Genomic DNA, 27,112 nt, shown 5'->3' on the forward strand with positions numbered 1-27,112 from the left:
GTACCCAGGTGTGGTGAGGCTTGCCCTGGGTTTGCAGTACCCAGCTGTGGCGAAGCTTGTCCTGGGTTTGCAGTACCCGGCTGTGGTGAGGCTTGCCCTGGGTTTGCAGTACCCAGCTGTGGCGAAGCTTGCCCTGGGCTTGCAGTACCCAGCTGTGGTGAAGCTTGCCCTGGGTTTGCAGTACCCAGCTGTGGTGAGGCTTCCTCTGGGTTTGCTGTACCCAGCTGAGGTGAAGCTGGCCCTGGGTTTGCAGTACCCGGCTGTGGTGAAGCTGGCCCTGGGTTTGCAGTACCCGGCTGTGGTGAAGCTTCCCCTGGGTTTGCAGTACCCGACTGTGGTGAAGCTTGCCCTGGGTTTGCAGTACCCGGCTGTGGTGAAACGTGCCCTGGGTTTGCAGTACCCAGCTGTGGTGAGGCTTGCCCTGGGTTTGCAGTACCCGGCTGTGGTGAAGCTGGCCCTGGGTTTGCAGTACCCGGCTGTGGTGAGGCTTGCCCTGGGTTTGCAGTACCCGGCTGTGGTGAAGCTTGCCCTGGGTTTGCAGTACCCATCTGTGGTGAAGCTTGCCCTGGGTTTGCAGTACCCTGCTGTGGTGAAGCTTGCCCTGGGTTTGCAGTACCCTGCTGTGGTGAAGCTTGCCCTGGGTTTGCAGTACCCGGCTGTGGTGAAGCTTGCCCTGGGTTTGCAGTACCCTGCTGTGGTGAAGCTTGTCCTGGGTTTGCAGTACCCGGCTGTGGTGAAGCTTGCCCTGGGTTTGCAGTACCCGGCTGCGGTGACGCTTCCCCTGAGTTTGCAGTACCCAGCTGTGGTGAAGCTTGCCCTGGGTTTGCAGTACCCAGCTGTGGTGAAGCTTGCCCTGGGTTTGCAGTACCCAGCTGTGGTGAAGCTTGCCCTGGGTTTGCAGTACCCAGCTGTGGTGAAGCTTGCCCTGGGTTTGCAGTACCCAGCTGTGGTGAAGCTTGTCCTGGGTTTGCAGTACCCGGCTGTGGTGAAGCTTGCCCTGGGTTTGCAGTACCCAGCTGTGGTGAAGCTTGCCCTGGGTTTGCAGTACCCGGCTGTGGTGAAGCTTGCCCTGGGTATGCAGTACCCAGCTGTGGTGAAGCTTGCCCTGGGTTTGCAGTACCCGGCTGTGGTGAAGCATGCCCTGGGTTTGCAGTACCCGGCTGTGGTGAAGCATGCCCTGGGTTTGCAGTACCCAGCTATAAGGCTTGCACTGTTTTCACAATTCCCTGGGATTTGCAGAACTCAGGGCTCCAATACAGGGGGCTGCGAACCTAGAAGCAAAATCGATATATGGGGGCTCAGAGTGTTCTTACGCAGCCCCCTATAATGCCCTTTCAATTTTTTGTTCCAGGAAATGGGGACTGAGTCTCCAGGTCCTGTAATAGTGGCCCCAACAGTTTGTGAATTCTGAAGTTTAACTTCCATATATTTATAAAATTTCTCTTCAAGCCCAACTCTAGAAACTTTTAAAAAGGCAATTGCACTTCCTTGAGAAAAGCTCTACCTTCATGACATTTTGATGCAATTCTCTTCAGCTGTTTTTTCTGTATTGAAGAGCAAAGAATCCTATAGGAGTAAAAATGGGGAATGCCAATTTTGGGATCCCCCTTTTCTGGGTTCCACTTGATGGATCTGTCCGGAAGTTGGCAAGTACAATCCAATGTAAACATACTTTTTTGGGAAAGTTTAGTGCGGATTCAAAGAGCACCCAGGATATTAAGAAAAATCAAAAATGCTTTTCCCTGGAATGTCTGACCCAACCATAACAATGCCGGCACTTTCACCGCCTTTACACAACGAGGTTCATGGCTGCATGCGGTACAAGGTGTGGAAAATTTCTAGTCACCCCCGGCTTGACGAAATGGCAAAAATATGTGGTTAAAACAGTGGTGACACCCAGGGCGGCCCACACCCACCACACCCGCCTTCCTACGCCACAGACAATCTGTATTTCTGAACAACTCAAATTTCTACATATTTGTAATACAGCAGAGCTGCTGCTCATGAGAAAACAAGGTGAACTCCACAGTCTGCTCCGAGAGATGAGGAAAGACCCACGGTCAGCCTGGGATCTGGCGGGCAAAGAAAGGTCCCCGTGGGCTTGGCTGGTCCCTCGGCTGAGTAAGGGTGTGCCGTGCTTAACCGGTTCCGTGCTGATGACGGAACCGCTCAGTCATCAGCCGCGGTGGTGCTGTGCTGATGACAGAGCGGTTCCGTCATGGCCCGCCCAACGCGCCTGCGCGGTGCTGATTTCGCGCCTGCACGGCATGTTCTATGGAGCGGGCGGGGCCATGACGGAACCGCTCCGTCATCAGCACAGCGCCACTGCGGTTGATGGCGGAGCGGTTCCGTCACCAGCATGCGCCCGCCACAAGGCCCCCCAGCCCTCTTAGCGCTGCGGCGGAATAGCTGCCGCAGCGATGTGGTTAACCTGTGAAACATAAATAAGTGCCAGGGTCCTTGTCATGAGCCACAGCTCCTTGCACCACCCAGTGGCCCTGCCAGAGCTGCCAATGACAGAACCAACACAAACACAACTCCTACAAGTGTGACCATTCTGACTGTTCCAGGCCCCCAAACATATATGAATGGCTTGGGCGGCAGGTAAGTCAGTTTAATGTATATTGTAGTAATGAACAGCAGTTCTTGTGCTCATCTCGAAACTGCACCACCAGGTGGCAGACTGTCATACCTTCACGTAAAGCCACATATAAAGAAGCCTTAAAAAAATACCACTACAGTTGTAAAACTGCTAAAGCAGACTACACAAGGAAAACTGTGACTGATGCACAAAACTGCCCAAAGGTGCTTTTCTCTGTTGTCAAAAAATTGACTGGTGCTAACTCGATCTCTCCTCCCCCGGCACTTGATGGCACTCAGTGTCAGTCCTTAGCGGATTATTTCATATATAAAGTTGATCTTATCTATGAAAATTTCACTACACCTCCAGGTACTATGTACACTGCCCTTGACATAGTCCAAAAATTGGAAAACAATGACACTGATGCAGTAGTCACTACTTGGCAGCCCTTAGACGCCATTTCTTTCCTCTCCTGTTTAAATAGTGTGAGATCGGGCTCCCCACAGGACGCTCTCCCGGCCAAAATATTAAAACAATTAGACCCCCTCACTCATCCCCCCATCATTAAATTACTCAACGCTTCTCTGAGCGAGGCCCATGTCCCACAACCTTGGAAACACGCCATGGTTGTACCGTTATTAAAAAAACAGGGTGCAGATCCTTCAAATCCTGCTAACTTTCGCCCTATATCCTTGTTGCCAATTTTCTCAAAGATATTGGAGAGACATATAAATTCTCAGCTCTCCAAACTGGTTGAAAACACTGGATTTCTCCATCCTTCTCAGTCGGGCTTTCGGCCTAGGCACTCAACCGAGACAGCCCTCCTGGGGGTGACAGAGAGTCTTAGGCACGGTGTCGATCAGGGAAACACCATGGCGCTCATCCTGCTGGATTTGAGCGCAGCTTTCGACACCGTGTCACATTCCATCCTCATTGACTCTCTGAAATCTCTAGGTGTGGCAGGCCAGGCCTTGGCCTGGCTGGCGTCTTTCCTTAGTGACCGAAGCTTCCAAGTGTTTTCTTTTAAAGCTGCCTCCGCCATTTGTCCTTCCACCCGCGGCGTCCCCCAGGGCTCAATTCTTAGCCCTTTATTATTTAATATTTATGTTAAACCCTTGGCAACCATAGTCGAACAAGCTGGGCTAACCCTGTTTTCCTACGCAGATGACACCCAGATTGTCTTCTCCTTGTCAGGGAGAGACGTAAACAACACCTCCGCACTCAAGTCGGGCCTCACTCTTGTGGCCGACTGGATGCGGAGAAATTGTCTCAAGCTGAATGGGGAGAAGACCGAGGTGGTCATTCTGGGACAGAACAAACATCTTTGGGGTCCTCGCCATTGGCCCATCGAACTGGGAAATGCGCCTACACCATCTACTGCAGTTCGCAACCTGGGCGTCATTATTGACGACAGGCTAACTATGAGACAACAGGCTACTAAGGTCTCAGCCATCTGCTTTTCAACCTTGCGATGGCTTCACAAGATTTTGTGGATGCTCCCCCTCTCCTCTCGCAGAACTGTAGTCCAGGCACTTGTAACATCACGCCTGGACTATGGCAACATTCTCTATTTGGGCGCAGATAAAGCCACTATACATGTGCTGCAGGTGGTGCAAAATGCGGCCGCGCGCCTGCTAAAGAATGTCCCCAGACGCACCTCAGCCACTGCCGCTTTGCGTGACCTCCATTGGTTGAGCATCCCAGAACGTGTTAAATTCAAGGCACTCTGCTATATGTTCAAGGCTAAGCAGGGTAGCGCCCCAGTATATGTTCAGGGGCTGGTAAAACCCTATAGACCCCTGCGCTCATTAAGGTCATCGGACATTGGCAATTTCACAGTACCAAGATGGAAGCTGGCAAAAATGGGAGGCCGCTCCTTTTCCACTCTTGGTCCTAAATACTGGAACTCCCTCCCATTGGCATTAAAATCTGAGACCAACCTACTCCGCTTCCGTAAGGCTTTGAAGACCCTGCTCTTTACTAAGCGTGACCAATAGTCGGCAGAGGCCTTAAGTCAAGGTGACATTCTCTTTTCTTCTACAGTCTATCCCTGGCGCCGGGAAACCCATTGTGGGTAGCTGTGCGCGGTACAAGCTTAAATAAATAAATAAATAAAATAAAAATAAGTGTTGGTATTGACAATTAAGTGCCAGTGCTGAGCCTTGGAAACCACTTGTTAAAATTAAGCACTGCTGAGGTGCCAACTGGTCAACAAAATGCACAAAATTGTTTCATGTGTCCCCATGCCTAGAAACTGCTTTTGATCCCCCCCCCTATCTTTCGGCGTTTGCTTTCCATCCTCAATTCGGAAAGTCAAGGTGTTCGTTCAACAAAAAAAAAGCTAGATGTTTGTTCATGGTTACAAAATATAAAAGAAAGACGCACATAGATTTTTTCAAGAATGAGAAATGGTCTTCCTGCAATAATGTCTTTGAAAGGCAATCGGCCGAGATTGTCAGATGGGAAAATTGTTTACTTAATTTTGACAAAGTATTGAAATATGCGGCAGCCGGCCTCAGGGTTGTAGGCAAATGCTGTGTAAGTGATACAGACCTTAATAAACGTCTTTACCAAAAAAAAAACAACAAAAAAAAGCTAGAATAAAGAGAATTTATTTATGAGTAACAACACCTTCCAAGAAAATCCTAGAATGAGTTGCATTTAGTAAGCCCCTCAAATAGTTATTACAAGTTTCTGCAAAGTTGTTTTCACACGTTTGTGCTAGTTTGCTTTTACTAAAGAGAGGGGCTGGCTAATGACAGATAATGAGAAACAGTAAACAATAGTTGGAGACAATGATTAATAATTCAAGCACTGACATCTGAAAGCCACCAGGAAGTGACTCAGGACAAGAACAAGTTAGGAGGGTGGACCCTGAGCCGGGACTGATTCTGCGCTTTGGGTAATGCGTGGAGGAGCTGGGATCCTTTGGCGTTTTGGCCTGCGTTAGGAATCTGGCAGCCCCATTGTTTGTACCACAGGTCAAAGCGGTCTCGGCTAGCTGCTTATTTATTTATTTATTCAACTTATAAAGCGCACTATCACCTAGCAGGCATCCTGGCGCCGAGTGGCTACAAAGAGGACGGGGGGTGTCTGGCGGACAACTGGAACTAGGACTTAGGAAATAGCCAAGTTTTCACGCTTCTTCTGAAAGGGAGAAGCTCCCTACTTTGCCTAATCTCCTCAGGAAGGCTGTTCCACAGTTTGGCCGCTGCCACCCCAGCTTTGGTAGCTTTGCTACGCTGAAATCACTGAGAAGGATGCTCCAGTTGGTTCCGGTAAGACTGTTGTCCATGCTCTTGTCACCTCTAAATTGGACTATGCCATCAGCCTCTACCTGGGTTTGCCTGCGTACCTTGTGCAACGGCCGCCGCTCGCCTCCTTCTCAAGGTCCTGATTCAGCAATCCGTGTCTACACATCTTCGCCAGCTTCACTTGCTCCCTGTGAGCAGTCGCGTCAAATTAATGACGTTATTTTTGTTTATAGGGCCTTCGAGAACAAGGGACCTCTGTGATCGAGATGTACCTCTATCGCACTGTACGGAGCGGGGGTGAGGGGGCATTACCCTGATAAAAGTCTACAAATAGTGGAGAATACGTTTCTCAAAAAATTGCTCTGTCTACCATCTTTGGCACCTACAGAGCTAATCCATAGGGAAGTTGGGATTAGCTACTTGTCGGACCTAATAGCTTTTAGACCCTTACTGATCTGGAAATCCATATGGCAAAAAGAAGAGACTGCTTTTAACAGAATAATAATCCAAGATTGCCTTCAATTGGATAACTATCTTATGATCCCCTGGCTTAAGTACATTGTACATAGTTTTAAAGAAGTTTTTGACTTAAATATTCTGGATGACCCTAACGCTCTAGCAGAGATGCCCAAAACAGAAATGAGAATTAAGTTTCTGCTATACAGAATAAAGAGGCGTCTGAGTTATAACTGGCAATTATTAACTTGCATGTTCTATAATAGCTACTCAGTTTATGAAGGTTTCCAGTTATATTTAAGCCAGGTAACAAGAAATTCACATAGATATGTTTTAACTAGATTAAGGTTTGGGTTGGTCCATCATCTGGCAGCCTTCCCTCGACTCAAACAGCACCCGGCTTGCCCACGCCCCTGTGACGGCCACACTAAACGAAGCACCTTGCACTTTCTTCTTATTTGCGACCTTTATATGAATTTCCGTATTGCATTTTTAAAACCACTGTTTTTAAAATATGGTACTTTCACCACAGACGCTGTGATGAGGTTGCTTTTGATGATGCATGAACCAGATATATGTTTCTTTACTGCAACTTTTATCTTTAAATCAATTAATGCAAGGAAGAGGATGATGTTTTAATTGTAACCCCTACTGGTTTTAATCATTTATGTACAGTGATGGCTAAACGTATATGGATATGCATCTTTTCTTATGTGCTTTTATGGTTGTTTTTTTATACAAACCGAATAAAGCTTACTTGAATTGAATTGAGATGCAGACTCAAGCCCGACCACCAGAGCAGATCCAGCAGGTCAAGCTCCCAGAAGCTCCTGCATATCCCGAGGAGGCCAAGGGCTAGCCGTGGTGGGAGGGCCTTCACCTTCTGGAAGGCTAAGCTCTGGAATAAGCTTCCATCCACCCTTCTCTGTGCGCCCTCAGAAAAGATCTTCAGGGAAGTCCTAAAGAGCCACCCGTGCAATGCTTATATCCCTTCCGTTTCTTTAGGGCAGTCCTGAGGTTAGCGGCGCCGTGACGCCCCTTCGGGGGCAGATGCGTGCTTTATAGATGCCTTTGTATCATCAACCAGCATTTGTAGAGCACAGCACAGTCCCACTTAAGGACATCTCGGCTCTGGGGGGGAAGTTCTCCATCAAATGCCCAGATCTTGAGTTTCTTTCTGAAGTCCACCAAGGAAGGTGTCCTGGGGGGCAGGAGGGGCGCAGGGTGGTGGGAGGAGAGACACGGCTTGAAGAGGGCAAGAGACGAGCAGAAAAATGCAAAACAGAGAGCAGGAAACAAGCAGGAAAGGCAAAAAGAGGGCAAGAAAAGAGCAGAGAAAGCACAAACAGAAAGAGGCAAGCGATAAGTCAACAAGAGGGTAGCGGACTACTGGTGAGCCGGCAGGAGACCTGTCGCAGGGGGAGCCGGCATAAGGACACTCGTAGTTCATGGTATTGTCGTAACCTAACAAAATAAAACAAGTCTTAAGTTCACACCAGAGGTGGTGGATCTCCAAGTGTCTGAGTGGGCACATTGGACAGATACACCTCTGGCCTCAGACGCACTGGCCACTCACCCCACACCAGGAGGCACGCCTCCACTCCAGAGTAAAGGAAGCCATCTTCTCACCGTCTTGGAGACGAAGACATGTTTCCGCGGGGGTTCAGACGGGGCTATCACTTGGGTTAAGTCTCCCGGCTCCAACTCGGTCTCGTCAATGTGTGGCAACGTCTCGTCCTCAATGCTCATCCACACAGAGGTTTGCCCTGTAGTGTGAGAAGGAAGAATGAATGGAATAGATGAAGACAGTAAAGTGCTTACATGACAGCGAGTAACTGCATGAGATACTATACAACAGCCAATCACGTGTCAATGACCAGTCGTAGCCATGCTCCTCAACCATGCGTGGCATACAAACTGGGACAGGAGGTATACAAGCCATGGACACTAGGACAGAGAGGGATGAATGATGTGTACCCTGGGGCAGAGGAGGGGCGAGGTGTGGACACTGGGACAGGGAGGCACACGAGACGTGGATACCGACAGGGAGGCACGCTAGGTAAAGACACTGGGGCAGGGAGGGATGCAAGGTGTGGACAGACAGATTCACGAGGAGTGAACACGGGAGAGCGAGGTGTGGACACTAGGACTGGGAGGGAAGCGAGGTGTTGACACTGGGACAGCGAGGCACCTGAGGCGTGGACACTGGGACAGCGAGGCACCTGAGGCGTGGACACTGGGACAGCGAGACGCATGAGGCGTGGACACTGGGATTGGGAGGGACAACCAATGTGGACACTGGGGCAGGGAGAGACGCGAGGCGTGGATACTGGGACAGGGAGGCACGCTAGGGTTGTCACTTGGACAGGGAGGGATGTGAGACTGTTATACCTGCTGCTCAGCCAGTGGGAGTGTGTATGTATGTATGTATACTTGCAAAGCGCACTGTTACCTCGTTACGTGGTGTCCTGGCGCTGTATACCGCTGGGGAACCCGTCCTGGCTTTCACTGTAAGAGGGCATCCCAAGGTGAAGCCAGGCAACCCCGGCGTTGCTGGGGCCGTTGTGGAGATTAAGCAAGCTATTGCCCAGAGTTGCAGAGTGGGACCCATGGTTAGCGTAGGCACCTAAGCGAGAAATTATCGAGTCCGCGGACATTGACCCAAGACCCTGCCGCGTCGGGAATTGAACCCTGGTCCCGGGCCGACCTCTGCTTCAGGGTCTGCCGCTTCTAAACGGTGAGCCACACTTCTCCACAAGTGTGGTGCTGAATGTTGGTGCATGGTGATACTGTGAAATGTCGGATGAGTTAGAGTGGTGGTTGGTGTATGGGCTGTGCAGCAGGAAGGCTGCTCCAGGTGGGGCTCTCTTTACTTTTACTCTTGACATAAACACTAAGAAGTGCTGCAGGACCAAACGGGTGAAATGCCCATCCCTGTGGACGTGACTGTCCAGGCAGTAATGCTTGGCAAATGTGTGAAGGGAAACCCACACTGCTGCCTGACAGATCTCCTGGGCTGGGACTCCACATGGTAATGCAGTGGTTGCAGCTTTAGTTCTGGTGGAATGAGCTCGAAGCCTTCAGAAGACTGCTTCTTTGCCAGTGCATTGCAGATCTTGATGCAGTCTAATGCCCCAACTGACTTCACACCTCTTCCCGCAGATCATAATCAGGAGTCATCGGAAGAGGATATAACTTTAGCAGACATAGGCCACCTCCTAAAGTCAATCATAGGCCCTCTAGAAGCACGCCTAATAAAAATGGAGGCAAGAATAATAAAAATAGAGAAAACTGCTATGCAGATCATGGACACTTGGAAACCTGGGGCCCTAGGGCTTACACCATCCACCACTGATACACAACATATTAGTACCCCCCCTATCCAAGAATCTGCAACACTAAATGCAACAGTGACTACATCCACGACAGGAGAAAGTATTTCAAAAACCTGCTCTAACCAACATCCATTACCCAATCCCAAACCAGCCATAAAACCGACCCCTGGCCTACCCAAACAGTTACTCACAACAAAACAGCAACTAAATATAGACAAGCCTAAAGTGTTTCCTACTCCTCAAACAACGAATTCTTTAACACCCTCTTCAAACGTTACCCAGAATAGGGTCATCCACAAAAAGCCAAAGGCATCTAGAACGGTTACCGTAAATTTACCACCCGAGGTTGCCCCGTATACTGTCATCTTAGTTAGGGCACCAGAATTAAAAGCAGATTCGTATGAAACGGAAGAATCTCTAAAAAATAAGGTCATCAACTGGCTTTCGCTGCACAGACCACTCCCGCGAGGCATGACCAGCGATATTCGCATGGTCAGAAGGGTCTCTTGGGTAGGCAAGAGCCCAAAAACAATCAGCGGCGATTGCCCATTGGTGAGTTTTGGTGACCCAGGAACAGCTACCTTTGTCTGCAATCCGTCATTGGAAGACGAAGGTAGCAACATCCAGCCCGTTCCATTATCGTTCTTTTATCCACCTAATGAACACACGGCAATGCCTCCTAGTAGAGGATATCAGCAGAACTCTAGGGGAAACTGGCAGGGCAATCAAGAAAGAAGGAGGACAACTTTCATTCAACCACAGATACTCCCATTCCACCCAAATACATATAGCGACTCCCACGGATGGGAAACTGTCCCGAGACGAAGGGCGGGAGGGGGTGGATTTGTAAGAATAGACCCGTGGCCCCAAAGAGTATATCATCCACCACCTCTACCGCTGTACAACCACTACGACTGTCTCGAACTGGTCGATTGACAGCCGGCCCCCACATCCCGAAAGCACGCAAAAAGAAATAATCCTCAGATTTGCTCCCCCCCAGTCTGCACCCAGGAGACGGGAACTTCTAGGGTTAGGGAACCATGTGATGCTCCAAATAGATCGGACATCACCAGAGATGCCCCGTCGGCAGACCAGAGGGAAATAATTAGACCCCACTTGCCAGAAAATACAACCCCTATGCTAAAGAAATCAGACACCCAAAAATACCCACAAACTTTAAACTTTCTCTCGTGGAATGTCGCGGGTCTGTTAAATAAAGTAGATACAGATGCATGGGCGGAGTTAATTCAATCAAACAGTGTCTGTCTCTTCCAAGAAACCTGGTCAAGGGAGGAGACCCACTACCAGGGCTTCCACATATTCTCAATTCCTGCGGTATGGGGGGGGAAAGGCAGACCATCTGGGGGCTTGGAGACTTGGGTGGCCTTGGATATAGGATGCCAAGCCTCAAGATATCCAGTAGACTGTGCGGATATATTGGCAGTTGTCCTTGATTGGCCAGGCAAATTGAAACTGATGGTCATTAATATCTACTCAAGGCCAGTTAAAAAGGGGTCCACCTCTAAAACTATAGAGCTCCTTTCTTGTACTTTGGAAACGATCCCTGAGAACTTGTCCTACCTAATAGGGGGTGACCTAAACTCCCACTTCGAGCCTTTACCTGGTCTTCTCGATGGACCCTCCCTTGAGGAGGATTCGAGTTGGCAGGTTCCTCGGACAGAAGCACCCCCTCCCAGAGCATGGACAACTCTGGCAGTGCAGATCAACACCCTCAACCTTACACATGGGCTGAGGGCCTGCAATGGCCGTACTCGGTCCGACATCCCCTCACAATGTACTTTCAACAGACAAGGGAGGGAATCTAGAACTGACTACTTCCTTGTACAGTTAAAGTCATGGAAAAGGGTGGTTGATTTCAAAATATCAGCAAGACAGGACAGTGACCATAATACTTTGGAGCTAGAATTTTTGATCCCTTGCGATAAAGCGATTGGCGAGGAGAAACAGACAGGAGGACGCCTTCTGGAGAACAATAGGAGGCGGATAAAATGGGACACCCTCGCCTCCAGCAAAGAAAGGCTTACCTCTCTTTATGCTGGGATTATTCCCACTCTTGAGAAGGCATTTGAACTAGGGGGTCTACCGTCCACTATAGATAGAAATGAGGTCTTAGTCCAAAATTACACCCATTTGACCCAGAAGCTTGAACTAGCTTTATTCACTAAGGGACGCCCAAAAACACAAGGGCAGTCTAACAACTCCTGGTATAACCGTTCATGCCGTCTGGCAAAACAAGAGCTTATCACGACCATAAAAGAGGGAGGCAGTATACTGGAGATCCAATCCAAAAGGCGTGCCTATAAGTCACTCCTGAATAACGCAAGACTGGAGTGGGACATACAACACTGGGAGAATCTGGCCGAGTTCCTAGCCAGCAGGGACTCTCGCAGATTCTGGAGAATTATTAACCATGGCTGCGCAGATCTCCCATCTGCAATTGAACCAAACATTGCAGCCAATGTTTGGCAAGATCACTACCAGGGGCTTTACGCCCCCGAGGCAGAGGAGCTACAATCACCTGAAGCTAGTATTACCAACACACACAGATCACTCCCCTTCACCTTGAAAGACGTTGAGGTGGCCATAGCGGGCTTGTCATCTGGTAAAGCCCCGGGATTAGATGGGATCCCCGGCGATCTTTTCAGGCAGGAACCTGTGATCTGGGCTCCATATTTGATGGTCTTATTTAATGCAGTCCTAGAGGGGATGAGGCTACCAGATACTTGGCTGGGAGCAGAGGTGGTATCGATATATAAAAAGGGCTCGCCTCTGCTCCCCGCCAACTATCGTCCGATTAGCCTCATTGACGTCAGTCAAAAGCTATTCGGAAGGCTGATCCTGGATAGACTCCAAAGTTGGATGGAAGAGACTGAGATCCTGAGCCCTCTTCAAGCAGGTTTTAGGAAGGGTGTCTCTACAGTGGACCAAATCCTGAGATTAAATATTCTATTCTGGAAAACTGCATATGTAGAAGGGGGGTCACTGTATGCAGTTTTTGTGGATCTCCGTGCCGCCTTCGACCTGGTCCCTCGGGCCAGGTTGTGGGCGGTATTGGAGGACATGGGCGTCCCTGGAGACATCCTACAGATTCTCGTTAGGCTCCACACTAACAACCACGCCCGGGTAAGGTATGGAAAGGGAGGTAGGCTGACAGATAGGTTCCCTGTCCAACGTGGGGTAAGGCAGGGGTGTGTGTTGGCGCCGACCCTGTTTTGCTTGTTTACAAATGGGGTGATAGAACACCTCCGCAAAATCGCCAACATTGACGCGCCACTATTGAACAGCAGTAGGGTGCCCGCGATCATGTTTGCGGACGACACCCTGCTGCTGTCAAAAACGCCAATGGGGCTCCAAAGGATCCTGGATGGATTTTTGGACTTTTGCAACAAAAGGGGCCTAGAAATAAACCCAACAAAAACAAAATTCATGATCCTAAGCCGCAAACATAAAAACTGTCCAAATCCACGTCTCGGGCATGCACCTCTGGAGAGAGTTAACGAGATTGAGTATTTGGGCGTAACACTTAATCACAACTTAACTTGGCTGCCGCACAAAACAAAAGCAACCACTAAACTAATCCAGAGGGCGGGTGCAATTAATAGAATCGCTAAAAAATCCCCCTTTCGCCCATTGGCACCTGCAATACAAATTTACAAGGCCCAAGCACGGGGTGGTATCATTTATGGGGCTGAACTATGGGGCCACACTCCGCTTCACTCCATCCAAGTTGCTGAGAATAACTTTATTAGGCAGCTGACGGCTCTCCCTTTAAGCACCCCACTAATTCCGCTGAGAATGGACTTAGCACTGTGCCCTATTAGCGAAGAAGTGAGTCTCAAACCCTTGACCTATTGGAGGCGCCTCTGGAGTAGCCAAGATTTGAGCCATTATAGAAGCGAATTGCAAGAGCTTCTTAGAACGATATCCGTATCCAAAATTCAATGGCTCAAGTATATAAGAGACATGTGCATGACCCTTGGAGTCCCAGAGCTATGGAATGACCCACAAGCAACATCGTTAAGGCTTCCTAGGAAAGCACTTTCCCAACTTTTTTATGGTTTCATGTTCCAGAGATCTATTGCCTCAACTCGGGAGGGCTCCTTAACTGACATATTCATCAAAACAAAAGACATCTACAATTTTGAATATGTCCTTGATGCAATGTCTCCTGTATATGTTAGAAAAATTTATTTACAATGGAGATACGGCTCTCTTCCTTTGAGGTCGCTCACTAAAAATTGGGACGACAAGCAGGCCTCACCCAACTGCCCCGCATGCAACCATAAATTAGAAAACGACGTGCAAGTAGTTTTATTTTGCAAAGCCTATCGCAACATTAGGAGCTTCTGGCTCATGCCATATTTAAGGAATTTGGGCTTTCGAACTTATGCCCCAGCTTACAGAGTCCTTAAAACTGATCTTTCATCTCCCACAGTATTTGCAATGGCGAAGTTCCTGACAGCTATGTGGAGAGTACGCGCAAGAATCATAAGAGACTCCACTGTGTCTTGACTAATTCCTCCCGATACGCTTTTAAGAATTTAACTGTAAAAATTGGAAATGATTGTATTTTAAAGGATGCACTTTTAAAAAAATTGAGATTCACTCCATGGACTTTAAATTGATTAATCCCTTTTTACAGTTTTAAATATTGTAATGTTGTTTATTTGTACATCTTTTATGATCATACAGATCGAAATAAAGATTGTTGATGATGATGATGCAGAGAACAACCCATCGAGAAATGGTCCGTTTCTGCAGCGCCCGACCTTTCTTCGCACCAACATACCCCAAGTCGAGTTTGTCATCCATCTGGAACTCTCGTGTGTGGCCAAGTTAGAACAGCAACGCTCTTTTTGTGTCCAGACAGTGGAGACGCTCCTCTTCCTTTGAGTGATGTGGAGGAGCGTTCAAAGTAAGCACGGTGACAGATTGGCCCACACAAAATGGTGTTACCACTGTCAGTAGGAAAGAGGTCCTAGTACGAAGCCCCAGTTTGTCTGGATAAAAGAAAAAGAGTGGTGGCTCGGAAGACAAAGCCTACAGCTTACTCACCCTCCAAGCTGATGTAATTGCTACGAGAAAATATGTTTTAATCGTGAGCAGCTGGAGGGTACAATTGTGAAGAGGTGTGAAAGGAGCACAAATCAAGAATGTGGGGACCAAATTAAGGTCCCACTGAGGCATAATAAAAAGAGAAGGAGCCACGGGGGTCTAGCATTGTGGTGTGATCTTATTGCCAGAGGGTGTATGGGGGGCAGCGAGCATTGCAAAGCCCCTTTTCCCGCTCCGCGACGAGGCACAGGGGGAGGACGATGCTGGGGCCCCTCCCCTTCCACCCCCGCTGTGAAAATGGGTTGTCCCAAAGGGCACCATGAATTTCGCTGTTGCGAGGGGTGGACCTGCCAGTGCCAGGTGGTCAGTGCACCAATGACAGCCTGGAGCCGTTATTAGGGCGTGGCCCGGGTCAGCATGGGCCTAATATTATGTAGTAAGGTGAATACCACAACTGGACCGGGAAACTGCTGTTGGTCGCGGGGGTAGGCTTAGACCATTATGACGCTACTGCAAGCCCTAATGTTTCACTTCGGTTGGGCAGACAATCGGGATACATGGGGAATTTTATAAATCTACATGGCTCAGCAGCGCATACGCAGTAATGCAGTGGGGGGTCCGCGAGAGCTCTTGGGCCACTCTGCACGCTGCCATTATATGAACTAAGGGGAAGGCACAACATGTTAAGGGGGTCACAGGGTGTAGGTACAAGGTAGTACCTAATTAAGTAGTGTTTTGACAGTGCCCCTTTGCACCAGTGCAGGTAACAAGTACTAACGAGGCCTGGCGGAAGGTGCATTGGAGGTTATATTATAGCCTTATAGCCCGCTGTAGCGGGCTATACCGGCTATTAAAGGCCCGCTGAATCGTTAAAGGCCCGAGCCGAAGGCGAGGGACTTTAACGAGACAGCGGGACTTTAATAGCCGGTATAGCCCTGCTACAAAGGGCTATAATGCTATTAGAACATTCTGCCACTAGAGGGCAGAATGTTCTAACAAATTAAACAAAGGGTTCTCGAAGCTCGAAGGGATATAAATCCCCTTGAGCTTCAAGAAGCCTTTGTAGAACATTGGAATGTTGCTCTGCGGGCCTTTACCGGCCCGTAGTAGCAGGGAGCACTCGATTGTCTGCAATGGAGCTCCCAACATTCCAATGTTCTAATGTGCATTAACGCCTGCTTTTGTGTCCCCAGCTAGCCGTGAAGATATAAGACCATCTTGAATGGCAACTTTGTGAGCTGGCATGCGCTGTCCTGCTTGTCCCCAGCAGGTACAGGGTATAGAGGCACACAACAGTGGAGCTTGCGGCAGCGTAAAGAGGGTCACCACTGGGCAGGTGAAAGGACTGGGAGAGGATTGCAACTAATTATCTATTACAGGAGGAGCTCATATCTAAGAGGAGTGATCCGAGACTAGGCGGTAATCTTGAAGGAGAGTGGATTTACAGTTAACAGGCACAGGTATGCGTTAATAATGTGCGCATGACTGGGGAGGAGGCGAGGGAAAGCCCATCGCCCGAACTCCCGGAGGGGTGGGCAAGAGCGCGATGCGGGGTACAAACTAGGCGGAGTTGGCAACCCTTCAAGGCCAATGCACTTTGGTTGCATATGAGCAGGGATTCAGTGGCTAACGTTTCCTTTTTCATCTTCGCACGCAGAGTAGACGAACTTTCAGTAGGTTGAACACCGGCATCAGGTCGCGACAATTCACCTAATAAGTAAGTACAGGGTGGAGGGGTGTGGAGCAAGGACGTGGTGAACACAAGGGACACACAGAGGGTCAGTCAAGGCCGTATTGATGCAAGTGCAGTGATTTTTCTTACACATAACTTTTTCTCCTCAGATTGGTCTGGATAGCCAGGGCTCCCCCACCCTATTTTCGCAGATGTCCCAGGTGGAGGATTCGCTGCCAGGCACGTCGCAAGATGCAGTTGGCCAAGACCAAGGGGTTGACATGGGCAAAAGGGATATTGAACTCGAAGGAGCCAGATGAATCAGGGGAATATATGATCATACTTCGCAAACTAAAACAAGCCATACTTTTACAACGTTGTTTTTAGTTTGCAAGTACCATTACAACGCATTTTTCTCTAACACATACCATTACTTCGCATTTTCTAAAAAATGCATATGAAATGTCTTTACTTCAGATTAGGCCTGGGTGGAAAACTATGCTACGCTCGCGTAGTTTGCCCAATTACACGATATGCGAATTGCACGTAGCAATTGCTTGCTCGCGGTCCTCAACATCAAGTTGGTGACCGCGAGCGAGCAAAATGACATCCCGGCGAGACTTTTTCCTCGTTCGCAATCAGCAACATCAAGTTGCTGATCGCAAGCGTGGAAAATAAACCTCCTGGAGAGATTCTCAATGCGGGGAGGTCTGGTTTCTCATTGCGAGTGGTTGCGAGTGGTCGCGTAAGCTCGCGACCGCTCGCGATGAGAAACTACCAGCCCGCGTTGAGAAAACTATTGCTAGAGTACAAATCTACTCGAGCGGCAGAAAATGATTGCTTGCACTGTGCAAGATGCCGTTTGCAATGATTGCACAGTGCGGACAAGCATCCGGCACTGTGCAATCATTGCGAACAGCATTTCCTACCGCACTGCTCAGTTTGCGTAGTGCGAAGTGCACTTTGCGCAGCTATGCGTAGTGCTACTACGCAAACTATGCCCAGGGTTACTTCAGATCCCAATTCTCCACAAATATTTACAAAGCATTTAAAAAAAAAAAATAGCCCCCAACACTACGCTAATTTCTGCATCCATATGCGCTACCCAGCATAACACATACTCCACAACACTACCCTAAAACACTACACAGCACTACACTACCCTAAAACACTACCCCCTACATGACCCTTCCCTTCCCCCAGTCCAATCCCTACACTCAAACACTACCCTGCACGACCCCAGACACTACACTAAACCCTAAAACACTACCCTACACAAACACCACAACACCACCCTAAACACTAAAACACTACCCCCAGCACGACCCTGTCCCTACCCCAGTCCGCTCCCTACACTGTAGCACTACCCTACACGACCCCGTCACTACCCTAAATCCTAAATAGCTACCCTACACAAACACTACCCTAAACCCTAAAACACTACCCCCAGCATGACCCTACCCTTACCCCTAGTCCGTCCCCTACACCAAAACACGACCCTACACAACCCGACACTACCCTAAACCCTAAAACACTACCCCAAGCACGACCCTGCCCCTACTCGCAGTCCACTCCCTACACTGAAACACTACCCTACACGACACCCAGACACTACCCTAAACCGTAAAACAATACCCTACACAAACATTACAACACTACCCTAAACCCTAAAATACTACACCCAGCACAATACTACCTCCACCCCCAGTCTGCTCCCTAATCTGCAACACTACCCAGTACAACCCCCCGACACTACCCTAAACCACTATCCTACACTATACAAACACTACAACACTACCCTAAACCATAAAACACAAACCGAAGCTCGACCCTGCCCTTATCCCCAGTCCACTCCCTACACTGAAACACTACCCTACACGATGCACCGACACTCCCCCAAACCCTAAAACACTACCCTACACAAACACTACGACACTACCCTGAACCCTAAAACACCACCCCAAGCATGACCTTGCCCCTAGATCCCTGTGCCCTCCGTACACTGAAACACTACCCTGCCCGACCCCCCGACTCTACCCTACACAAACACCACAACACTACCCTAATCCCTAAAAAACGAACCCCTGCACGACCCTCCCCATCCCCACTCCTGTCCCTACACATACACACACAAACACTACACGACTCAACACTACCATAAACCCAAAAACACTACTCCTCAAACAAACCCTTTAAATAAAATACAGATCATCTTACCTCTCTCTCCTTAATACACGTCCCTTGTCCCTTGTCCACGGCAGCAAGCGCCCATCATCACTGCAATCATCCAATCCAGTCCTTGAAGAATTCTCTGCTCCCCACTGCCGTCATCGCTGCCTCCTCGCCAGTCATTCCTGTAATTGTCCAATCCAGTCCTCGAAGAACGTCCACTCCCCACTACCGTAATAGCTGCCTCCTCGGCAGCCATACACGCATTACAACGCATGTGTTGTAACCGTGCATGCGTAGTAAAGGCTACGCGTTGTTACAGCGCATGCTTTGTTACGCTTGCGTTGTAATGGTACGTGAACTAAAAGTTGCGTACTAACGGGTGTTTACCAATTCCGAAGTCGTTGACGGTCCTGTCCCTGAGCAACAGCCGAACTCGGAGGCAGGGCCTACCAGGCCGAAATGGGCTTTCAGGCTGACCAGTAAGGACTTTCCCGCCGATCCGCTGGCACCCAGAGGTAGAGCGCAATTGACCCCCTGAGAAGCTGCGCCCCTGATGTCCACTCCCCCTTGTCCGGCGCTCGGGCCAGCAGCCATGACCGATAGTAATGCGGTCCCAGTAAATACTGCTACCATGGACAAGATGGGTAAGCTCATGGACACAATGAGGAGTTTCATGGCAGATTTGAAATCCAGTATTGCAGGGCACAGCCCCCGCCGACTCACAGCAGGCCAAGCAAGAGTGGGGAGGGGGAGCAAGCAATTGCAAAAGTGTGGGCGCACCAATGTTTCAAACGGTACATCCGTCCATAAGCCACCGAGGGGAGTGTGCTGAGGAGGTTATAAGTTAATTGCGTGCAGTGCGAATTTTGAGTATACCAAGGGCAACCTTGTGCTGCACCAAATGTTTTTTTGGGTACAGGGTGTATTCTTGAGTAGTTGTATAGAATTGTGTGCAGTGCTTCAATAAATGTGTTTTGCAACCTTGCATTTCTTTATTTTACCAGGATCAAAGGTCTGGGTGATCGGCCATTCTTACATCTCAAGAGTGGCACAATGGGCGGAAAGCAGGAAATGCTTGGTCGCCCCACTCACTGCTGCCGCTCCTGCCTTTGCCGCCTCCTGCCTGCAGATTCCTTCGCTCGCTGCCCGCTGCTCCTGGGAATTTCCCGCTGCTCCTGGGAATTTCCCGCTGCCCGCTGCTTCTTGGAATTTCCCGCCGCTGCCTCCCTGCGGCCCCGCCCCCCTGTGATTCCATTCGCCGCCCCGCTCCCGCCACCAAGCTGCTCCTCCCTCCCGGCTCCTTACTTATGACGCCCCCAGAGCGACCGCGCAGCGGACGCGTGCAGTGGGAGCACCGAAGGTGCGCCAAAGGTAAGCCCGTCTGCGCTCGTCTGCGCCTGGCCCGCGCCCAGCGCCAGGACCCCTGGCCCTCCCCGCCGAGGCAAGACGACCCGACTGACCTACGACGCCGCCACTCTCAACGCACTCAATGCCGGCCGGACCCACGCCTGCTGCCGAGCCACCCCGAGACGTACCCACGGACCCTTCACATGCTGCACCTGCAAGTTCACCTGCCTCCGAACCTGCCCCGCACCCGCCAAGACAAACACCAGCAGCAACCACCTCAAGTGCATCCTGATCAACACCCGCTCCGTCCACAGACACGCCGTGGAACTCTGGAACCTCCTCGACGCTACATCACCGGACGTCGCCTTCCTCACGGAAACTTGGATGAACGCCTCCTCTGCACCCGACATCGCCATCGCCATCCCGGACGGGTACAAGATCATCAGGAGGGACCGCATCAACCAGACCGGAGGTGGCATCGCCATCATCCACAGGAACACCATCCGCATCACGAACGATGCCAACGACTCCTTCGCCGCAGCCGAACATCTCCACTTCCAGATTCACACCGACCCTAAGACAACCCTCAGAGGCACCCTCGTCTACAGACCTCCGGGACCACGCACACAATTCAGCGAAGACATCACAGACTTCATCAGCCCGCACGCCCTCCCCTCCACTGACTACATCCTCCTCGGGGACCTCAACTTCCACCTGGAGAACAACAAGGACCGCAACACCACCGCCCTGCTGGAAAACCTCGCCAACCTCGGACTCAAGCAACTGGTCAACACCCCCACCCACTACGCCGGCCACACGCTTGATCCAGTCTTCTCTTCCAGCAAGTACATCACCTTCAGCCATGCCACCGGACTCCACTGGACCGACCACAGCTGCGTCCACTTCAGCTTCAAAAGATCCACGACCCACCACCACCCGCAACAGGTACCTCACAGGAATTGGAGCAAGATCACCGCAGACCAGCTCACCACCTCCCTCAGCCAGAGCCCACCCGCCAACACAACGGACCCCAACGAAGTAGCCCGTAACTTCACACAGTGGCTGACCGCCTGCGCCGACGACCTCGCGCCACTAAAGAACCCTCCCAGCAGACCCAGAAGCAAGAAGGCATCCTGGTTCACCGACGACCTCAAGGACTCCAAGAAGAACTTCCACACCCTCGAGAAAGCCTGGCTCCTCGACCGGACCACCGACAACATGACCGCCCCCAAACACGCTACCCGCAAGCACCACCAGCTCATCCGCACCACCAAGAAGAAATCCCTGAAGGAACGACTGGACAACAACGCCCACGACAGCAAAGAGCTCTTCACTATCGTCAAGGAGTTCTCCAACCCCAGCACCGCCACCAACGACATCACTCCGTCACAAGACCTCTGCGACTCCCTCGCCTCGTTCTTCCACCGCAAGATCGCCGACATCCACAACAGCTTCGGCACCCAACCCACGCACACAACCGTCGAACGAACGCCCCCCACCGCCACCCTTCGCACCTGGACCACGGTGACCACCGAAGACACAGCCCGCACTATGAACACCATCCACTCCGGATCACCGACCGACCCCTGCCCACACCACGTCTTCAACAAGGCCGACTCCACCATCGCACCCCAACTCCGGAACATCATCAACGCCTCCTTCAACACCGCCACCTTCCCGGAGAGCTGGAAGCACGCCGAAATCAGCGCCCTCCTGAAGAAACCTACAGCGGACCCCACCGATCCCAAAAACTTCCGCCCCATCTCGCTCCTCCCTTTTCCTGCTAAAGTCATCGAGAAGATTGTCAACAGACAGCTGACCGCCTTCCTCGAGACGAACGGATCCCTCAACCCCTCGCAGTCCGGCTTCAGAGCCGACCACAGCACCGAGACCGCCCTCATCGCAGCCACCGACGACATCCGGACCCTGCTCGACAAGGGGGAAACAGTGGCCCTCATCCTCCTGGACCTCTCCGCTGCGTTCGACACGGTCTGCCACCGCACCCTAGTCCAGCGCCTCAGCAACATCGGTATCCAAGAGAAGGCACTGGAGTGGATCATCTCGTTCCTCGCCGGAAGAACACAAAGAGTCCGCCTCCCCCCGTTTCGCTCCGAGGCCACCGAAGTCATCTGCGGCGTCCCGCAAGGATCTTCACTCAGCCCCACCCTCTTCAACATCTACATGAAACCTCTCGCAGCCATCGCACGCCAGCACAACCTCAACATCATCTCTTACGCCGACGACACCCAGCTGATCCTCTCCCTCACCAGAGACCCCGACACCGCCAGAACCTGCCTACACGAAGGGATGAAAGACAGCCGCCTGAAACTGAACTCGGACAAGACTGAAGTCCTCATCCTGGGATCTTCGCCCTCCGCCTGGGACGACTCCTGGTGGCCCCCAGCCCTGGGCACCGCACCCAAGCCAACCGACCACGCACGCAACCTGGGCTTCATCCTGGACCCCTCCCTCTCGATGACCAGACAAGTCAACGCCGTCTCCTCATCGTGCTTCAACACCCTGCGTATGCTTCGCAAGATCTTCCGCTGGATCCCGACCGAGACCAGGAAGACTGTCACCCAGGCACTCGTCACCAGCCGACTAGACTACGGAAACGCCCTCTACGCCGGAACCACAGCCAAGCTACAGAAAAGACTCCAGCGCATCCAGAACGCCTCCGCCCGACTCATCCTGGATGTCCCCCGACGCAGCCACATCTCCAGCCACCTGAGGAACCTGCACTGGCTCCCCGTCGACAAGAGGATCACGTTCCGGCTCCTCACCCACACACACAAGTCTCTCCACGACCTGGGCCCCAAGTACCTCAACGACCGCCTGACCTTCTACACGCCCACCCGCCAGCTACGGTCCACCAGCCTCGCCCTCGCAGCCGTACCACGCATCCGAAGAGCCAACGCCGGAGGAAGATCCTTCTCTTACCTGGCTGCCAAGACTTGGAACTCCCTCCCCATCCACCTTCGGCTGACCCAGGACCATCTCGCCTTCAGGAAACAACTCAAGACCTGGCTGTTCGAGCAGTAGCAGACCCCTCCCCCCAAGCGCCTTGAGACCCTCCCGGGTGAGTAGTGCGCTATACAAATGACATGATTGATTGATTGATTGATTGAGGCATGGGTTTTCCTTCACTGAGATAATCTGGTTGGGGTTTCTAGGCATGCGCTGGCACAGTTTGCTGAAGAAGCTGCGGCACAGACTAGGGGGAGGAGACTCCCCTCCCAACATTCTGGTAATACACTTGGGAGGCAATGATTTGACTTTACTGGGTACGAAGGCCCTGCTGCAAGAGATGAAATTCTCCATGTGCAAGTTAAGCAACCAATTAGGGGTATGCGTACTATGGTGGTTAGAGATTACCCCACCTTTAGTGTGCCAAGGGGCCTGGTCGGGGGAGGCCGTGGAAACCTCACGCAGGAGAGTAAACAGTGCCATGCGCAAATTTACTGAACAGAGGGGTTTTGATTTCATTAGGCACGGGGTTTTGCATGCCAAAACCATGGGGTGTTTTGATGAGGATGGGGTCCACCTGTCTAGAGTGGGCATGGACCTGCTTTTTGTTGGACCTGGGCGATGCCCTAAAATCAGCTGGGTGAAAGTAAGAAAGCCTGCCTTGCTGGGTGGCCCTGGGTGTGACAGGGGCCCCACCCAGAACACTGGCGGAGTATCAGGCCGATCCAGAGGCTGAATGGTACATAGGGGTACCCTCTTTAGGAGCACCACAACGGTGCAAATGCCAAATAGCCCCAGGAAGTCCTTATGGCAGGACCCTGGAGGAACCACAGCGCCCAGTTAGTCCTACGGGCGGCTGTAAACCTGAACAACCGGGGGCTTGCCTGGACACGCTCCGCCCCCTCAAGGGGCGTGGGAAAATTGGTGGACTGTCAGTCTACAGGTGGTAAGGGGTAACCCCCCAAAACGGGGAGCACCAATTGGTTAGGGCCACGGTAGGGGTGTCTCCGCTGCCTGCCCTTGGATCGCCTGTAAGTTGACCCACCATGTTGGCATATTTAATTATGCAAATAAACCTGCAGAACTGTTTCTCCACAAACAAGGTGTCTGGTGTGTTTAATTTATTGGGAGATTGCTGTATTTGTGGGGGGAGTGTGTTGCTGATATTGGCACGAAGTACTGGAACTGAAGCCTTTGTCCTCCAGTTACAGATCCAAACACAGACTAATACTCGGACAGTGTGGCCCTCATGCATCTCTACTGCATGTGGTGAACAGATGCATGTTTATCCTATCAGTGCAGTGCATGCAGGCAATTACTGACTCACCTTTTGCAGTGTGTCAGTGCAGTGCATGCAGGCAATTACTGACTCACCTTTTGCAGTGTGTCAGTGCAGCACGTGCAGGCTTCTGCTGACTCACCTATTTCAGTGCGTCAGTGCAGCACATGTAGGCATCTGCTGACTCAGCTCCTGCAGTGTGTCAGTACTGCGCGTGCAGGCATCTGCTGACTCACCTCCTGAAGTGTGTTAGTGCGTCTTGTGCAGGTATCTGCTGACTCACCCCAGCAGTGTGTCAGTGCAGCATGGCAGGCATTTGCTGACACCTCGTGCAGTGCTCCCAAGCAGGATTTTTAACTGCCTCAGTCGCATTGCACGACTCAGCCTTTGCCTGCAGGGAATCTGTTCACCTGTTCATTGGTGCAGTGCATCCCTCTTCACTCATATCAATTTCACAAAATCCAATGGCACTGTACCTGATCTGCCCCTCGCTTCCAGGGAGTGTGTTCATCTGCTCATCGGTGCAGTGCATTCCTCACAAATCAATCAATCAGTACTTGTTAAGTGCGGCTACTCCCCCGAAAGGGTCTCAAAGCGCTAGGGAGTTGTGGGGAGGGGAATATGGTGGATTGCAGGTCCGACTGGGCACTGTGGTTCATTGGAAGAGCCAGGTCTTGAGGTCCTTCTTGAATTGTGTCTGAGACAGGGATAGCCTGAGGTGGATAAGCATGGTGTTGCAGGATTTGGCTGCAAGGTAGGAGAAGGATTTTACTCCGGTCCTTGTCTTGGGGATCCGGGGTACGGTGGCGAGGGCCAGTTGGGCGGAGCAGAGATGTCCGGTGAGACTGTAGTAGGAGAGGTGGTGGTTCATGTATGCTGGTCTGGTGTCATGGAGGGCTTTGTAGACGTAAGAAGCTTGAAGTTGACTCTTTTGTTGACTGGAAGCCAGTGGAGTTAACGCAGGTGTTCGGAGAAGTGGCTGCGGCAGGGAATGTTGTGGATCAGTCTGGCTGAGGCATTCTACATGTTCTGAAGTCTCCGGAGGAGTTTCTGGGTGGCTCCTGCATAGATTGCATTGCCGTATTCGAGTCTGCTGCCGATGAGTGCATGGGTGACAGTCTTCATGGATTCAGTGGGGATCCATCTGCAGGTGTTCCGAAGGAGTTGAGGGCGTTGTCCTGGTGGTTCATGGTGAGCGAGGAGTCCTGTATAATGCCGAGATTTTGTGTGTGGTCAGTGGGTGCAGGGGGGATTCCTACCTCAGTGGGCCACCATTAGTCTTCCCAGGTGGAGATATTGGGCCCCAGGATGAGGACTTTAGTCTTGTCTGAGTTGAGCTTGAGGTAGCTGTGTCATCCAGGTGGCAACAACCTTCATCCCATTGTGGAAGGTGTTTCTGGTGATGCGGGGTTCATTGGCGAGGGAGAGAATCAGCTGAGTGTCATCGACGTAGGATAGGATGTTGAGTCCGTGGCACCCGACGATGGCTGTGAGAAGGGCTTTCTAATATTGAATAGCGTGGGGCTCAAGGAGGAGCCCTGAGGCACTCCACAGCTGATCTCTGTGGGTTCTGGGAGGAATGGGGGAAGTCTGACTCGCTGTGTTCTACCGGTGAGGAAGAAACAGATACAGTCCAGGGCTTTGTAGTGGAGTCTCGTGATTAGGGTACTGTGGGAGACAGAGTTGATGGTGGCCGAGAGGTCGAGTAGGAGGAGGCCTGCTGTTTCTCCCCAGTCGAGGAGGGAGCGGATTTCGTCGGTGGTGGAGAGGAGGGCAGTCTCTGTGCTGTGGTTGCTTCGGAAGCTGGATTAAGAGGAGTCCAGGACATGGTTGCTTTGATGAACTCAGAGTTAGACCTTTATGTCCTTCTCAATGACCTTGGCTGGTAAGGGGAGCAGGGAATTAGTCTGAAGTTCTTGAAATCTGTCGGGTCAACTAACTGTTTGTTCAGCAGCGGGTTGATCTTGGCGAGTTTCCAGTCATCGGGCAAGGTGGCGATCTCGATGGAGCGATTGTTGATGTGGCACAGTTCGGGGGCAATGGTGGTGGTGGCTCTGTGGAAGTGGAAGATGAGGTGCAGGCAGGGGTTGAGCGGGGTCCAGTTGAGCAGGATCTGCTGAAGGGCGTTGTCATCACGCAAGTTGGTGGCAGGAGTGATGGACGGTTCTTGGGTGTCAAAGCTGTCATAGATATGCTTGATCTTGTGGTGAAAGTAGGTTCTGAGTTTGTTGCAGAGGTCTTGTGAGGGTGGGATGTCTGTGGTCTCACTGTGGGGTTTGGCAAACTCACTCACCCACTCACCTTCCTATGGCACTGCACCTATCCCACCCCTCGCCTCCAGGGAGTGCTCATCACTGCAGTGCATACATCTTCACTCACCCACTCTCCTACAGCACTGCACCTGACCTGCCCTTCGCCTCCAGTGAGTGTGTTCATTTGCTTATCAGTATAGTGCATACCTCTCCCCTCACCCACCCTCCTTGGACACTATACGGCCCACCCTGAGCCTGCAGGGAGTCTGTTCACCTGCTCATCAGTGCAGTGCATTCCTCTCCATTCTTCCACTGTTACTCTGGTCATACTTAGCATGGTCTTTCACCAGACTTTTTGCCTTTTACTTCCTTTCTTTGCTGATTTTCTTTGTTGGCATTAGGACTTTGAGCATTTTACAAATGCTAACCAGTTCTAAAGTGTATATGCTTCTCCCCAATACATGGTGACATTGATGAATACCTGATTGGCACATTTGGTTTACTAGTAAGTCCCCTGTAAAGTGGTATAACATATACCCAGGGCCTGCAGCACTAATTGTGCCACCCACATGAGCAGCTTTTCAAACCTGTTTCAGGTCCGTCACTGCAGTGACTGTGTGTGCAGTTTACTGCCACTTTGATTCAGCATTTAAAACTACTTGCCAAGCCTCAAACTCTCCTTTTATTACATTTAAGTCACCCCTAAGGTAATCCCTAAGTT

General features: G+C 51.1%; 1 protein-coding gene across 3 annotated transcripts in view; it reads right to left on the minus strand.

The window, feature by feature from the left end:
• Window positions 1-27,112, minus strand: part of LOC144824386 (rac GTPase-activating protein 1-like) — a 247,063-nt gene that overhangs the window by 88,246 nt on the left and 131,705 nt on the right. For all 3 annotated transcript variants that reach the window (XM_078683497.1, XM_078683498.1, XM_078683496.1), the window contains exon 9: window positions 7,921-8,057. In XM_078683497.1, the coding sequence (XP_078539623.1) occupies window positions 7,921-8,057 (137 nt within the window). The remainder of the gene's footprint in view (window positions 1-7,920; window positions 8,058-27,112) is intronic.

This window comes from Lissotriton helveticus, chromosome 3_1 (assembly GCF_964261635.1).
Source record: "Lissotriton helveticus chromosome 3_1, aLisHel1.1, whole genome shotgun sequence".
Classification (NCBI taxonomy): Eukaryota; Metazoa; Chordata; class Amphibia; order Caudata; family Salamandridae; genus Lissotriton; species Lissotriton helveticus.